At 44.9% G+C, this 14,143-nt stretch overlaps 1 protein-coding gene across 1 annotated transcript in view; it reads right to left on the bottom strand.

The window, feature by feature from the left end:
• The window catches only part of arid4a (AT-rich interactive domain 4A), a 38,962-nt gene that overhangs the window by 468 nt on the left and 24,351 nt on the right, over positions 1 to 14,143 (bottom strand). The window contains exons 18-25 of the mRNA XM_085768132.1: positions 13,726 to 13,807; positions 12,151 to 12,352; positions 11,253 to 11,315; positions 8,303 to 9,510; positions 6,217 to 6,673; positions 3,080 to 3,187; positions 2,221 to 2,361; positions 666 to 812 (exon numbers count right to left, since the gene is read on the bottom strand). Coding sequence (XP_085624258.1) covers positions 666 to 812; positions 2,221 to 2,361; positions 3,080 to 3,187; positions 6,217 to 6,673; positions 8,303 to 9,510; positions 11,253 to 11,315; positions 12,151 to 12,352; positions 13,726 to 13,807 — 2,408 coding nt within the window. The remainder of the gene's footprint in view (positions 1 to 665; positions 813 to 2,220; positions 2,362 to 3,079; positions 3,188 to 6,216; positions 6,674 to 8,302; positions 9,511 to 11,252; positions 11,316 to 12,150; positions 12,353 to 13,725; positions 13,808 to 14,143) is intronic.

The raw sequence follows: 14,143 nt of genomic DNA, 5'->3' as shown, positions 1-14,143 counted from the left end.
AAATTCTCCAAAAAAGAAATAAAAAGTTGGTAAGATTTCTAAAAGAAGTAAAAAAAAAAAAATCTCTAAAAAAAGAAGTTATAAAAATTCTAGAAAAAAGTGGCAAGAGAAAAGAAAAAAGAGAAAAAAAATTTCAAGAAAAAAGTGGTCAAATTTCTAAAATAAGTTAAAAAAAATCTCTACAAAGAAAGTTCTAGAAATTCTAGAAAAAAGTGGTAAGATTGAAAAAGAATTTGAAAAAAAGTTAAACATTTTCGAGAAAAAAAGTGGTAAAATTTCTCCAAAAAAGGGGTTTTTAAAAATTCTACAGAAAGTGAAAAAAAATAAAAAAAATAAAGGTTTAAAAATTCTAGAAAAAACAAGATATAGAAAAAAGAAGTTAAAAGGAAAAGTTGGGGACCCCGTTGCCCCCACTATGAGAACCATTGGTTAACGGGACACAGACTAGAGACAGACTACATTTCCCAGCATGCTCTGCTCTACATTTCCCAGACTAGAGACTACACTTCCCAGCATGCTCAGCTGTGTATTTCCCAGCATGCTCTGCTGTGTATTTCCCAGCATGCTCTGCTCTACATTTCCCAGACTAGAGACTACATTTCCCAGCATGCTCTGCTGTGTATTTCCCAGCATGCTCTGCTGCTGTGCCGTGTGGCTCCGCCCACCTTCCCTCTCCTTCTTTTTTAGCCTCTTCCGGCGGCGGTCGATGGACGCCACCTCGGACTTGAGGCTCATGTAGTACTTCCTGATCTCCTGCAGCTTCTCCTGCAGGAAGGAGATCCGCTCGGTGCTCGACATGTTGTCCAGCTCGTCTGGGGGGCAGAGGGGGGGGGGCAGAGGGGGGGTTAGAGTCATTAGAGTCGTTAGTTTCACATCAATCTATTTATTTACAGCTGGAAACTAAGATCCAATGTGGAGTCTGGATCCAGAACCAGAACCAGGACCAGGTCTGTTATCTCTCTGTAGTTAGAGGCTGATAGTTTTGTATGGAGACGTTTGTTCCCGACTCCGTTCTGGTAAAAGGTCAACGACCCCCCCCCCCGCCCCCGACTCCTGTGGTGTGTCTACGAGGGAACAGGTCCCAAACACCAACTCCATCTAGAAGAGTTTCCTGTCGTCTCGGTGGTTTGGTCACAGTTATTTCTACCTCTATTTTTTGTAATTCAAGTCTTTATTTCTTTAACCCTCCTGTCGTCCTTCTGGGTCAAATTGACCCAATCTGTTCACTTCCTCCATCCTTCCTTCTTTCCACAATTCTTTTTCCCTCCCTTCCTTCCTTCCTTCCTTCCTTCCTTCCTTCCTTCTTCGTCCTACCTCTTTTGATCCAGTTGACCTGATCTGTTCCCTCCCTCCATCTTTCCTTCTTTCCTCAATCCTTTTTGGCTCTCTCCCTTCCTTCCCTTCTTCCTTACTTCTTCCTTCTTTTTTGACGCAATCTATTCCCTCCCTCCGTCTATCTTTCCTTCCTTTTTTCCTCTCATCGTTCCCTTTGTCCTTCTTTCCTTCCTTCCTTCTTTCCCTTCGTCCTTCCTGCCTTCTTTCCTTCATTCCCCTTTTCCTTCCTGCCTTCCCTTCATCCTTCCTTCTATCCCCTTATCCTTCCTGCCTTCCTTCCTTCTTTCTTTCCCTTCGTCCTTCCTTCTATCCCCTTATCCTTCCTGCCTTCCTTCCTTCTTTCCCTTCGTCCTTCCTTCCTTCTATCCCCTTATCCTTCCTTCTTTTCCTTCCTGCCTTCCTTCCTTCTTTCTTTCCCTTCGTCCTTCCTTCCTTCCTTCTATCCCCTTATCCTTCCTTCTTTTCCTTCCTGCCTTCCTTCCTTCTTTCTTTCCCTTCGTCCTTCCTTCCTTCCTTCTATCCCCTTATCCTTCCTTCTTTTCCTTCCTGCCTTCGTTCCTTCTTTCTTTCCCTTCGTCCTTCCTTCCTTCCTTCTATCCCCTTATCCTTCCTTCTTTTCCTTTGTCCTTCCTTCCTTCCTTCCTTCCTTCCTTGACCCAGGGGGACAGCAGGAAGGTTTATCTCTGGTGTTTGACAGCAGAACGTTTCACATTGTGAGACAGAGATTTAGTTTTACTTTGTGACAAATTAGTCACAGAATGAAGTGTCGTCAACGAGAAGTTTTCATTAAAGTTTTAGTTGACAAAATTACCGCTGGGACAGGTGTGTGTGTGTGTGTGTGTGAGTGTGTGTGTGTGTGTGTGTGTGTGTGTGTGTGCGTCTCACCGAGCTGGAAGGTCCACTTGTACGTCCTCTGGGGCGACGGGGACGGCGACGACAGACCAGGACAACGAGGCTTCTGGGACTTGGACAGAGACGACGACGACGAGAGACGAGACTGTTGGTCCTCGCTGTCGCTGCTGTGACCTGGAGGGGGGGGTGACATCATAGGGTCAGGACGGGACGAGGGTGTACACACACACACACACACACACAGACAGACACACACTAGGCCTGTAACGTCTCCACAATGGAGTTAAGTTCTGTTTATTTTTTAACACTATTTTGTTTGAGAAAAGAGAATAGTTTCTTTGTTTTTAATATATTATTGTTATAATTAGGGCTCGCGACCCCCGCCCTACAAACACTACAACAACAAAAAAACTGACAGCGAGTGATTGTCACGACTTCCTGTATCTGGCCCTTCAAATTAAAAGCCCTATAGCCTTTCATATACAGTTCAGTCATATTGATTTTGACTTAATTTTGACAAGACACGGCTCCAAATGTTTGGGTTTTTTTTTTCCTGTGACCAATCGACCAATGAGATTTTGGTCGGCTAACGTTTTTTTTGATCGACCAGTGCTTGGTGGACTATTTGGGTGAAGTTATAATTGTTATTGTTATATAGGGCCTATTGTTGTTATAATAAATAATCCAGTTTTTGCTACCAAAATCTCTTCTTTTTTTAACCTTAAAAAATTAGAATTGAATTGATTCGTGTATCGAACCGTGGGTCAGAAATCGAGATACGAATCGAATCGTGACTTTGGTGTATGGTTACAGGCCTAACACACACACAGACACACAGACACACACACACACACACACACACACACACACACACAGAGACAGAAACACACACCTGCTCCGTTCTTCTCCACCTTCCCCGGTGTGTTTGGTCGTTTCTGGGTCCGTTTGTGTTTCTTGGCCGAAGGAGAGAGAGACTGAAGGTCCAGAACTCTCTTCTGACCTGGAGGAGGAGATACACAGGTTAAATACTAGTGCTACTAGTACTACTACAACTTCTACTACTACTAGTAGAGATGCACCGATCAATCGACCGCCGATTAAAAAAGCCGGTTTTATATCCAATCGGCCCCAATCGGTGACCGGCTGCCGGCTCGTGCCCTGCAGCGATCGTTTCGGCGTTTGTAGCCTATTTGTGTTTATTAATCTAAACAGAGCGCGAGAGATGAACACACACACACACACAGCTGAGAGGCAGAAGCGCTTGTCTCACTCTATTTCTTATTTGTGTTGTTTCATTCTTGAAAAGGGGGTTATGATAGCATCATATAGTCTACCACTAGTTGTGGTTTTAATTGCAGTTATATAAGCAAAATGTTGTCTGGGAGAAGGGTACTTGTATTAAATTTGGGAAAGGGTACTCAAACCAAACAAATATGGTGTCTATTGTATGATTATAATTATTTCTTAGATAGAAAATCGGTATTGGAAAAACCGGTTTTGGCAGGTCAGACCTCCTTAGAAACCGGAAATTGGTATCGGCCAAGAATTTTGCAATCGGTGCATCTCTAACTACTACTACTACTACTACTACTACTACTACTACTACTACTACTACTACTACTACTACTACTAAAGGTCCAGGACTCTCTTCTGACCAGAAGGAGATACACACACGTCAACAACTACAACAACTAGAAAACTTCCTCTGGGAAATTTTGATAGGACCACGGGGCTACGGCCGGACATACCACCTCTGTCAACATGGGAATCAAACCCACGATCTTCAGGTCAGAGCTGATCAGACACATGATCATCTTTCTATAAGCACTGATATGGAGGAGCTGTAACCATATAAAGTGGCCTGTGGATTGTTTATAAACATCTAAACGAGCGCCAGGTGGATTGTTTATGACAGGGCTCCAGCGTGCGACCTAATTTCTGAAGGTGCGAGTTAAAATTTAATGAGGTCGCTCCGGTGCTACTTGCAGGAGGACGAGTGAAAAAAAAAAGTTTTATTTTTTCATTTTAAGTAGCTTCCGTTACAAAGTAAAACAAATAAATAGATGAACTTGCACTGCATCTGCATGGGTTGTCAGTCAAAAATACGCCGCCGCCTCTCCCTCTCTCTCTCTCTCTCTCTCTCTCCCTTCACACACGCACACAGCAGCAGGCAGGTAGCCTACACACCCTCCTCCTCTCCGCTACGTGAGTTAGTGCATAACAGCGCTAGTCGCTACAATGTTGTCGTCTTATTATTAGACATTAGCAGCAGCTAGCTCAGCTGACGTTAACTTTATCAGTTATATCCATCTATTAGGCTACGTTTACGGTGACCAAACGTCCTGTTTTGCCCAGACATGTCCACATTTCACGTCCTGTCCGGGGCGTCCGTTTTTTTTTTTTTTTTCTAAATGAAATCATGAACATGTCCGGCGGTGTTCATTGTTATTTAACGGGACCGCTGAGAGAGAGAGAGAGAGAGAGAGAGAGAGAGAGAGAGAGAGAGAGAGAGAGAGAGAGAGAGAGAGAGAGAGAGAGAGAGAGAGAGACTACAGTAAAATACCCCCCCTCCTTGAGAGCAGACAGGAAAGACAGTAAAGAAGCATGTGTGTGTGAGTGAGGGAGGGAGAGAGATTTTTTATTTTATTTTATTTTTATCCCTGTGGTATCGAAAATGGTATTGAGTATTGAATATTTTCCTGAATATCGATATTGAGTTGAAAATTTTAGTATCGTGACCATGATCGTGACAACCTTAGTGCCAGTAACTGTCCATCTGATTATCTGGACAACTGTAGTAGCCTATCAGAAGGTCAGAATAGAGAGGAGCTAAAAGATGATGGAGACCAGTGTATGATGGAGAAGGGATGGATCTGGTACACAAAGGCATGCATGGAGAATGTGATTTTTACACCAGTACTTTTACTTGAGTAAAATTTCATCAAGGTAACAGTACTTTTACTTGAGTATATTTTTTTGGTTGGCTACTCTTTCCATCCCTGTGGTCTAGTTGATTATTTTAGCATTCTTACCTCATCAACAGCCCACTCTATTGCAGCCTCTTTAAACATGCTGCTCTGTGTATTAGGTCACGTATTAATAACACGCTATACAAAGAAAAATATGGTGCTACCTAACTTGTTTTGGTGCTACTAAATGAAAAACTAGGTGGCACCAGTGCTACCTGTGAAAAAGTTAGTCTGGAGCCCTGGTTTATGAAGTTAGCCTGAGAATCAGACATTACCACGGCAACTTGAGGAGGTTACCACGGCGATAGGGGCCCCCCAGGCTGAGACAGACAGAAACGTGGAGAAAAAGAGCCATTTTCTGCCTCTGCACTGGTCTCACGTTTAGGCTTACTGTGACAAAACGGTAACTCCTATCAGAAAAAAACACAGACCACCATCGCTGTAAGGACTTCCTGAACGATTTGGTGTGATTCTGGTGTTTCTATAGTAAATATTTTGGAGACACTTGCGAGTTTAAAACATCGGTCCGTTCTGCTTCTGTCAGAAAATATTTGTATTGGAGTCAATGAGGAGCAGAGACAGACGTGGCCGCACTCAGAGGCTGACAATTCAAATTCTGTAAGTCTCTCTGATATTTTGAGCACATGGTGAGAAACAGAACAAGTTTGTCTACAAATTTGGAAAAAATCATGTGTGTAGAGTGTAAATTGTGGCCGGGAGGAGTGTGGAAAGAGAAAAGCTTCAGAAGATTTCCAAAAGTCATCATGGTCATTGATCAGGGATTGATCAAAAACTATATGACCTATCAAAACGTGGAATAATAAACAGTAAGGCGAGACACTAAGAGGCAAAAACACAGTTTTTTCATGCACTGACCAATTTTGAGATTATTGGCTATTTTCCTTCCTTAACATGTATTCTCTCAGAAAAGTCAAATAAACTTGGGAAGTTTCATGGTGATGTCTGTCTATTTTCCCCCCTATTCACCTGTAGTGTCTCCCGTTAAAGTTTAAATGGAGTCTCTAGGCCTGAGCAGTAGACGTTTATAAAACTCTCTCACCTCGGTCCTTGCTGTCCTGCAGCGCCAGCAGAGCAGCGGTGGCGGAGCTTGGACTGGAGTCTCCGCCCCCGTCCCTGGCCGCTCCTCGCTCCTCCTCCTCGCTGCTGCTCCGTGGGGGGTGCAGCTCCTCGGGGGCGGGCGTAGCGGTGGGGGGGAGGAGGTACGGCCGGACCTGAGGCTGCGGGGGGAGGAGGGGGAGGAGGGGGGGCAGGGCGGCGGCGGCGGCGAGCAGGTGAGTCATGGGAGGGGGCGGGGCCTGTTGCTCCCTCATCAGGAGCAGCAGCTGCTCCGGGGCCACGGCGCCGTCGCCGTCGGCGTCGCCCGGCTTGTCCTTGTCGTCGGGGTCGTCCAGGTCGACCTCGTGGCAGACCAGCGCCTCGGGGCCGATCTGCGGCGGCAGCTCCTCGCCGGGCGTCTCCGTGGCGACGGGCGGCGTCCTGGCTCCTCCCTCCGGCTCCTTAAAACAGAAGACAATGAACTACCGGGCAACGGCGGCATGGAACAAACTACCACTTTTTTTGGTCTTGGTTAATAGACCGAATCTCCTTGTTGTTTACATTCTACTTCCTGGTAGAAAACCAGCTGTAATGTGAATGAGATCAATAGTAACGAACGAGAGTTTAGCTATATATCATATTTTTCACGCCCTATCACCGTTTAGACAAATCTGAAATGATTGAAGAAACATTACTATTTCTGTGTGTGTGTTTTGTGTTGCTATGTGTTGTATTTATTCAGTTTGGGGGAATCACAGTGTCTAGAAAGCATCAGTGGCTCAGCTGACAGGGACAGCTAACGGTAGCTAAGCTAACGGTAGCTAAGCTAACGGTAGTTAAGCTAACGGCGGTAGCTAAGCTACCAGCAGGACGTCAGCTGTTAAAACCCTCCCGTTGTGGGACACCACATGAAACTACTCCAGTTAGCTCAGTCATGTTGGAACTCAGATATCCGCTGGAGAAAATATTTTTTCATGGAGCGTTTATTGAGTCACTGAGTTATTAAAGTTAAACAGGTAGCTAACCGTTAGCCCGGCTAATCTACGTATGATAACCATGACTAATTATAAAAGCGTGCACACATAAATAGTAATGTTTGTCCAATCATTGGTTTTATAAACTTTACAAACATCAGATTAGTCTAAACGGTGATATAATGACATGAAAAAGTAGATAAATATAGCGAAACTCTCGTCCGTCACTATTGTTCGAATGCTGGTTTTCTACCAGGAAGTAGTTGTAAACAACAAGGAGATTCGTCCTATAACATTGCATGCTTTAAGAAGAAGCTAAAATAGTTTTTGTTTACCCAGGAAGGATAAATCTGTATGGTTGAACTTCTGCTCCTTGAGTATGAAGAGGTGTCATAATGTTGGCTGCAGTGCCTTTCTTTGTTTTTGTCTTTAGAACTGTCTTTTGAGCAAGTGTCTTTGTGTTCTTGTGTTCTCGTAGTCTAGAGTGTCTATGTCAGTGTATTTTGAATTGTGTTGTGAGATTGTTTCTTTGTCTTGTGTTGAGATGTCTGTGTGTGTACTGTATGTAATGTATTTTAATGGTTGTGAATATGTACATATGTCAATGTATTAATGAAAATATGTATTGTATTATAATTTCAGTGATCAAGACCCCAGGGAGAGTAGCTGCTGGAAAGTCCACACTGCAAAAACTCAAAATCTTACCAAGAATATTTGTCTTATTTCTAGTCAAAATTTAATTTCTAGTCAAAACAAATCTCATTCTACTTAAAATAAGACTCATCACATTAAAAAGTAGCTTGTTTTTAGACACTTTTTACTTCTTTCAAGCGGATTTTCACTTGAAATAAGTAGAAAAATCTGATAGTGGAGCAAGTTTTTCTTTCTTATAACAAGCACAAAAAAGTGAAAATTTGTTTGAAACAAGTGAAAATGATCTATTAACAAGTTAATTTTTAGGTGATGAGTCTTATTTTAAGAGGAAAGAGATTAGTTTTGACTAGAAATGAGACATTTTGACAAGAAATAAGACAAATATTCTTGGAAAGATTTTGAGCTTTTGCAGTGCAGCAGCTGATGGGAGTCTTTAATAAACATAAACATGGCTCCTCCCACCTGTCGCTCCTCTGGCTCCTCCCTCTCCTCCTCCGTCTTCCCCTCGCTCCTCCTCTCCGGGCGCAGCGGCGAGGGGAGCGGCTTCGTCACCGCTACAGCCGCCATCTTGGGCGAGGCAGCGGCGGCGGCGGCGTCTTCCTGCTTCCTGTCGGGGCGGAGCTTCTTGTCGGCCGCTCGCTGCTCCGCCGCCGCTTTACGTTTGAGCGCGGTGGCGCCGGGAGGCCCCGCCCCCTCCTCCTCCTCCTCCTCCTCCTCGCTGGCGGAGTCGGTGTCCGAGGCGGTGGCGGCGGCGGCGGCGGGGGGCGTGGCCTTGGGGGGCGTGGCCTCGGCGGGGGGAGGGGGGAGGTGCTGCGCCGGGAGGCAGCAGAGGACGACCATCGGCTCGTCCTGTCGCTTCAAGACGCCGCGAGGAGGCGACGACAGAGGAGGAGGTGACGACAGCGGCGGTGGGGGGGCCGGGGGTGCCGTGGGGGGGGCGGGGCTGCAGAGGGGGATTCTGGGAGGAGTCTCGGAGCCCATCTCCCTGACGACGGCCCGGCGACCTTTGACCCTGGGGGAGGACAGAGGAGTCCGGTCCTCCTGCTCCTCTGGAGGGGGCGGCGCCTCCTGCAGCTCAGGAGGAGGAGGGGGCGGGGCCTCCTTCAGTCTGTCGGCGGCGGCAACGGCGGCGGCTTTGGGGGGCGGAGACATTTTGCTGATTCTGTCGGGCGGCGGCGGCGACTTCCTGCCTGGCGGCGTCGTCTTGGCGACCACTTCCTGTCCAGACGAGGTCTTGTTCTCCGGCGCCTCCTCTCCTACAGGCTCCGCCCCCTTCTGCTCCTCCTCCTCCTCCTCCTCCTCCTTCTTCTCCTCCTTCTCTGATTGGCTCAGCCCTTTCCCGCCTCTCTCCTGATGCATGCTGGGACACGGCAGCTCGGCGGCGGTGGGAGGCTGGCCTGTCGTAGCCGTGGCAACGGCGTCGTCGGCAGGGGTCGCGACGTTGGCGACCTCGTTCGTCACCGTCGTCTCCTCCTTCACCTCCTCTTCTTTCTCCTCCTCCTCTTCTTCTTCTTGCTCCTCCTCTTCCTCTTCCTCCTCCTCCTCCTCCTCCTCTTCTTCCTCCTCTTCCTCCTGGCAGGGCGGGGCTTCACTCCTCCCTCGCCACGGCGACGGCTTCTTATCAGGCGGGTCCTCTGATTCGCTGTCGTCAGAGGAGTTCCCGGAGTCGTCTGTGAACAGAGCAGAGCAGTGATTGGTCAGTGAGTTCACCACAGTTGGGTTGGGTCCTAAACCCCTCCCCCCTCCCTCATTCCCTCCTCACTATAAAGTGAATTCAATATAGTGACTCACTGGTCAAATGAAAAAACACTTTCGGATACTACTCCGCCGCACAGTTAATGACGTATTACGTTGCGTAATTAAAACGTTCCGACCGGTAATATATATGTAAGCATCAAAATTTGTTCAGTTCAATCAAACCCACATAGTTTGAAACAACGTTCACAACAATGTGTCACAACTAAGCATAAAGTCCGCTAGCTTAATGCTAACGTATAATGTAAAACACCATAGACGGGCTAACAGAAATTAGCTTCGCTATCCAGAGCCTGTGGTCAGTTTATAACACTTGTTAGGAAATTTGCTCCGACGTTTGTTGTGTGAGTCTGTGGAAGCTGCAACCGGACAACTCTGGCAGCTGGACACATTTATTGAGGCTGCTGCACTACTGCATTTATTTGGTAGCTACACCGGTCACTACTGCATTTATTTGGTAGCTACACCGGTCACTACTGCATTTATTTGGTAGCTACACCGGTCACTACTGCATTTATTTGGTAGCTACACCGGTCACTACTTCATTTATTTGGTAGCTACACCGGTCACTACTTCATTTATTTGGTAGCTACACCGGTCACTACTTCATTTATTTGGTAGCTACACCGGTCACTACTGCATTTATTTGGTAGCTACACCGGTCACTACTGCATTTATTTGGTAGCTACACCGGTCACTACTTCATTTATTTGGTAGCTACACCGGTCACTACTTCATTTATTTGGTAGCTACACCGGTCACTACTTCATTTATTTGGTAGCTACACCGGTCACTACTGCATTTATTTGGTAGCTAAACATGAGGTCCTGGACCCCCCAACGGTCCTAGAGAGGGATTAACGGGGTCCTCAAACTTTTCTTGAAATTTTATCTAATTTTTTTCTAGAATTTTAAAAACTTTTTTGCTCGAAATTTTTTGGGAGAAATTGTACCACTTTTTTTCTAGAATTTTTCCTTTTTGAATACATTTCAACAGTTTTTTCTAGAATAAAAAAACAAAACAAACACTTTTTTATAGAAATGTTTTTGGACAAATTGTACCACTTTTTTTCTTTACATTTAAATTGTACCACTTTTTTCTAGAATTTTTCCTTTTTAAAGAAATTTTAACAGTTTTTTCTAGAATTAAAAGCAGACAAACTTTGTACCACTTTTTTCCCCAGAAATTTCTCTACAATATTTAAACAAATTCACTGTTACAAAACGTTACCGTTTCCCCCGTTACTGTTACTGACAATAAAACGCTCCGTTACTTGACTCCTGTCAGTCCTGTCACTAAGTAATAACACACCTGTTAACGTGTAATTATACAGTATATACAGTTGTTTTTTTTCTTCTTCTTCCAGTTCATCAACTGGTGGGAAAAAAAGCTGTTTATCTGGAACTAACCAACTCACTCAGTATTCCTCCACATAGAAAGAAATACTGGAGGATAAATCATCCAGGTCTGATATTCACGCCCCATTAGCCGCTGCTTCAGTCTGCAGCTTCACATGAAGAGCAGAAACTCTGGGCTGGTTGGAGAAAACCTGCCAGTGAGCAGGTGTATAGCTGCACAGAGTCCGTTGCCATGGTAATCAGAGGTTGCTATGATAATCAGAAGTTATATGGTAATCAGAGTTTGTTGTTGTTCTCACCGATGGAGGCGCGGTCCGAGTCGTACATCCCTGACGTCCTCCTGGTCCTCCGGCGAGGAGTGTCTGCAGAGAGGAGACGCATCAGAGGAGTCGCTCACACACACACACACTCTCACACACACACACACACACTAGGGATGGGCATTTTCGAATAATTTTCTAACCGAGTATCCTAACTTTGTCGTAACCGGGTAACCGAATACTGTAATAAAAAATAGAATGACGTCATGTCTGATGGACAGAGAGCAGCCGGGGCATAAATGCTCTCTGACCGTCAGACAGACGCATCACTGACACACAGCGTCGTCAGACTAAATATCAGGTGGATAATAAGAGTAGAGATGGAGTTTAAGATGCTCATACGGGGCAGATGAGCATCTTTATGCCGCGGCTGCCTCGGAGGAGAAAACTTTTTCTTCTTATTTTAATCATTAGCGGTGTTTATTTATTAGTCCACTACATGTTGGTGTCTTCGGTCCTCTCTGCCTCGCATCGTCTCAGGAAATAACTGGGAAGGTTTCAGAATGTTTGTAAACTGGAAGCAGCAGATTTTCTACCAGACTTGATGACACCTGTCGTCGCCGAGGGAACCACCACAGATTATTGTAAAAGGTTTGAAAGTCCGAGGCTCGATCCAAAAACGCTTTTACTCAGCAGAAAATCACGTTGCTGCTTGATCTGAAACTGTTTAACACGACAAAAAGCCAAACCACGGCTGATGATGTAGTTTGATCCGACACTAGACTGTCGCTCTAACGTGCCGGTTTTTTAATCCTAGGTTAACCGGATAATAAATTCATAACCGGATAGCAGACTGCCTACTCGGGTACGCGGGTACTCGGGTAACCGTGCACATCCCTACTAAACACACACACTCTAAACTCTCTGTGTGTCTTACTGTCTCCGTTGGACATGTTGGACGCGGTCTCGGCCCTCTTGCCGTTGGCCCGGCCCTCGCTGCTGGGCGTCGTGGAGACGCTGCGTCCGGGGGCGTTGGTGGGCGTGGTCCTGATCTGAGGACGACCTCGCTTGGCCCCGCCCACTTTCACCACCGGCTTCTCCTCGTCTCGGTCCTTGTCCACGTCGTCTCTGTCTTTGTTCTGAGGACAAACAAACGACGACGTCAATGACATCATCATCTACAGCAGCGGTTCTCACACTTCTTTACATCTACAACCCGTAACCGACACAAACTAGACCACGGACCCCCAAACACCAGAAATATACAAATATTTAAAAAACTTAAAATTTAAAAACGTTAAAAATTCCTACCAAACCAACGGTAGATGCTACAGTTTTGCAATTTTCACCAAAATGTCGCCCCAATACTGCTGAAACTTTTGTCCACTTAAACTCATTACAAATTATGAAGTCCATCACTCTGTTTTTTTCAATAACTGTAAAACTAAAACTGTAAAACCTATCTCCTCCCACAATTTTTGCTCAATTGTCACCAAACTTGGTGGAAAGCATCTCCAGACTGTCCTCCACAAAACTTGTTTCTCGGATTTTTGATTTATCAAACATTGAGCCTACAGTGCATGAAAACGTTTGACTGTAAACAGTACTGTAAACATATACCATCAAATTCTAGATAAATACATTTTCAATCTTCCTAAAAAAATTGAGAATATTTTGGAGTCATGGTTGATGAAGTTCGGCAAATATCAGAATTTTATCTCAAAAACTCAATTTTCTAGAACATTTTGAATTCTGCTCTCATGGGAACAACTGCAGTCAATGTAAGAGTGACATTTTTAAACATCACATTTTCTCTTGAGAAGCAAAACACTTATCGCTAAAAACAAATCACCAACATTTCCATGCTGTCAAGATGCAATTTATGTATTATCAGAGTTTTGTTTAGATAACACAATTTCTGACATTTTGACCATTTTTGAAATCTGCCTTTATATTACAACAGCTGCCCGGGCACTGACTCACCTGAGTCTATTTGAGAAGTCACACATCATGTCTCACTTCCAGATAATTAGCTTAGTGAGTTAGGAGCTGGTTCTTGATTCAATTCAATTGATGTCAGAGGATGTGGGTTCAAGACCCAACAAGGGAGTTGATGATAACACATCATCAAAATACCAGATGGTCTTTGTGGAACAAATGTACAAAATAGATATAATAGAATAGAATCTCACCTCAAAAACTGACTTTTCTTTTTACTGTGGTTTCAAATCTGCCTGCGCGACAGTGAATGGCTTAGTCATTTTGTGAAGCCACTGTGGAACTGCCACTTGCCAATTAGCTCAGTGCGATAGACAACAGTCTTTGGTTGTAGAAGTTGCAGGTTCGATCCTCAACTGGTGCAAAATGAACATTATAAGGTAAATTGTCCTGTCTTCCTATTCTCCTGTTTGTTGCTCAGAATTTGCCAAAAAATAGCCCGGACCCGACCCCCCTGACTCCGCCCTCAGCAGGTCACATGACCGAGCAGACAGGAAGCAGACTGTCGTCTCACCTTCACCTTCTTCCTCTGCCTCTTCTTCGTTCCTTTCTCCACCGGCCAGATGATCCTGTCGGCCTTCACCCACTCGTCGTACCTGAGGCGCGAACACACACACACACACACACACACACACACACACACACACACAGCTGTCAGAACATGATTTGTTTAATGAATCCTGTTCCTTAACACTATGTATTGCTGAAGCCCTATGACAGCAGCATTAAGAACTGATTATATTATGCTACCTTGTGCCACCGCAAACGTGTGTTATTGTCTTACAAATGTATATTTATTAATGTGAATTGAATGTGTCTTTGGTCTTTTGGTAAAACTACATATTTAATTTTATTTTTACTTGTAGGAGTGCAGCAATCTACATGTTTGTATTTAATTAATTTGAACTAGTATGAAATACAAACAATTTGTC

The sequence above is a fragment of the Trachurus japonicus genome, chromosome 22, assembly GCF_045865225.1.
Source record: "Trachurus japonicus isolate A0001 chromosome 22, Traja_1.0".
Lineage (NCBI taxonomy): Eukaryota > Metazoa > Chordata > Actinopteri > Carangiformes > Carangidae > Trachurus > Trachurus japonicus.
Note: the sequence above shows the minus strand (reverse complement) of the source record. Positions and strands in the feature narration are given on the sequence as shown.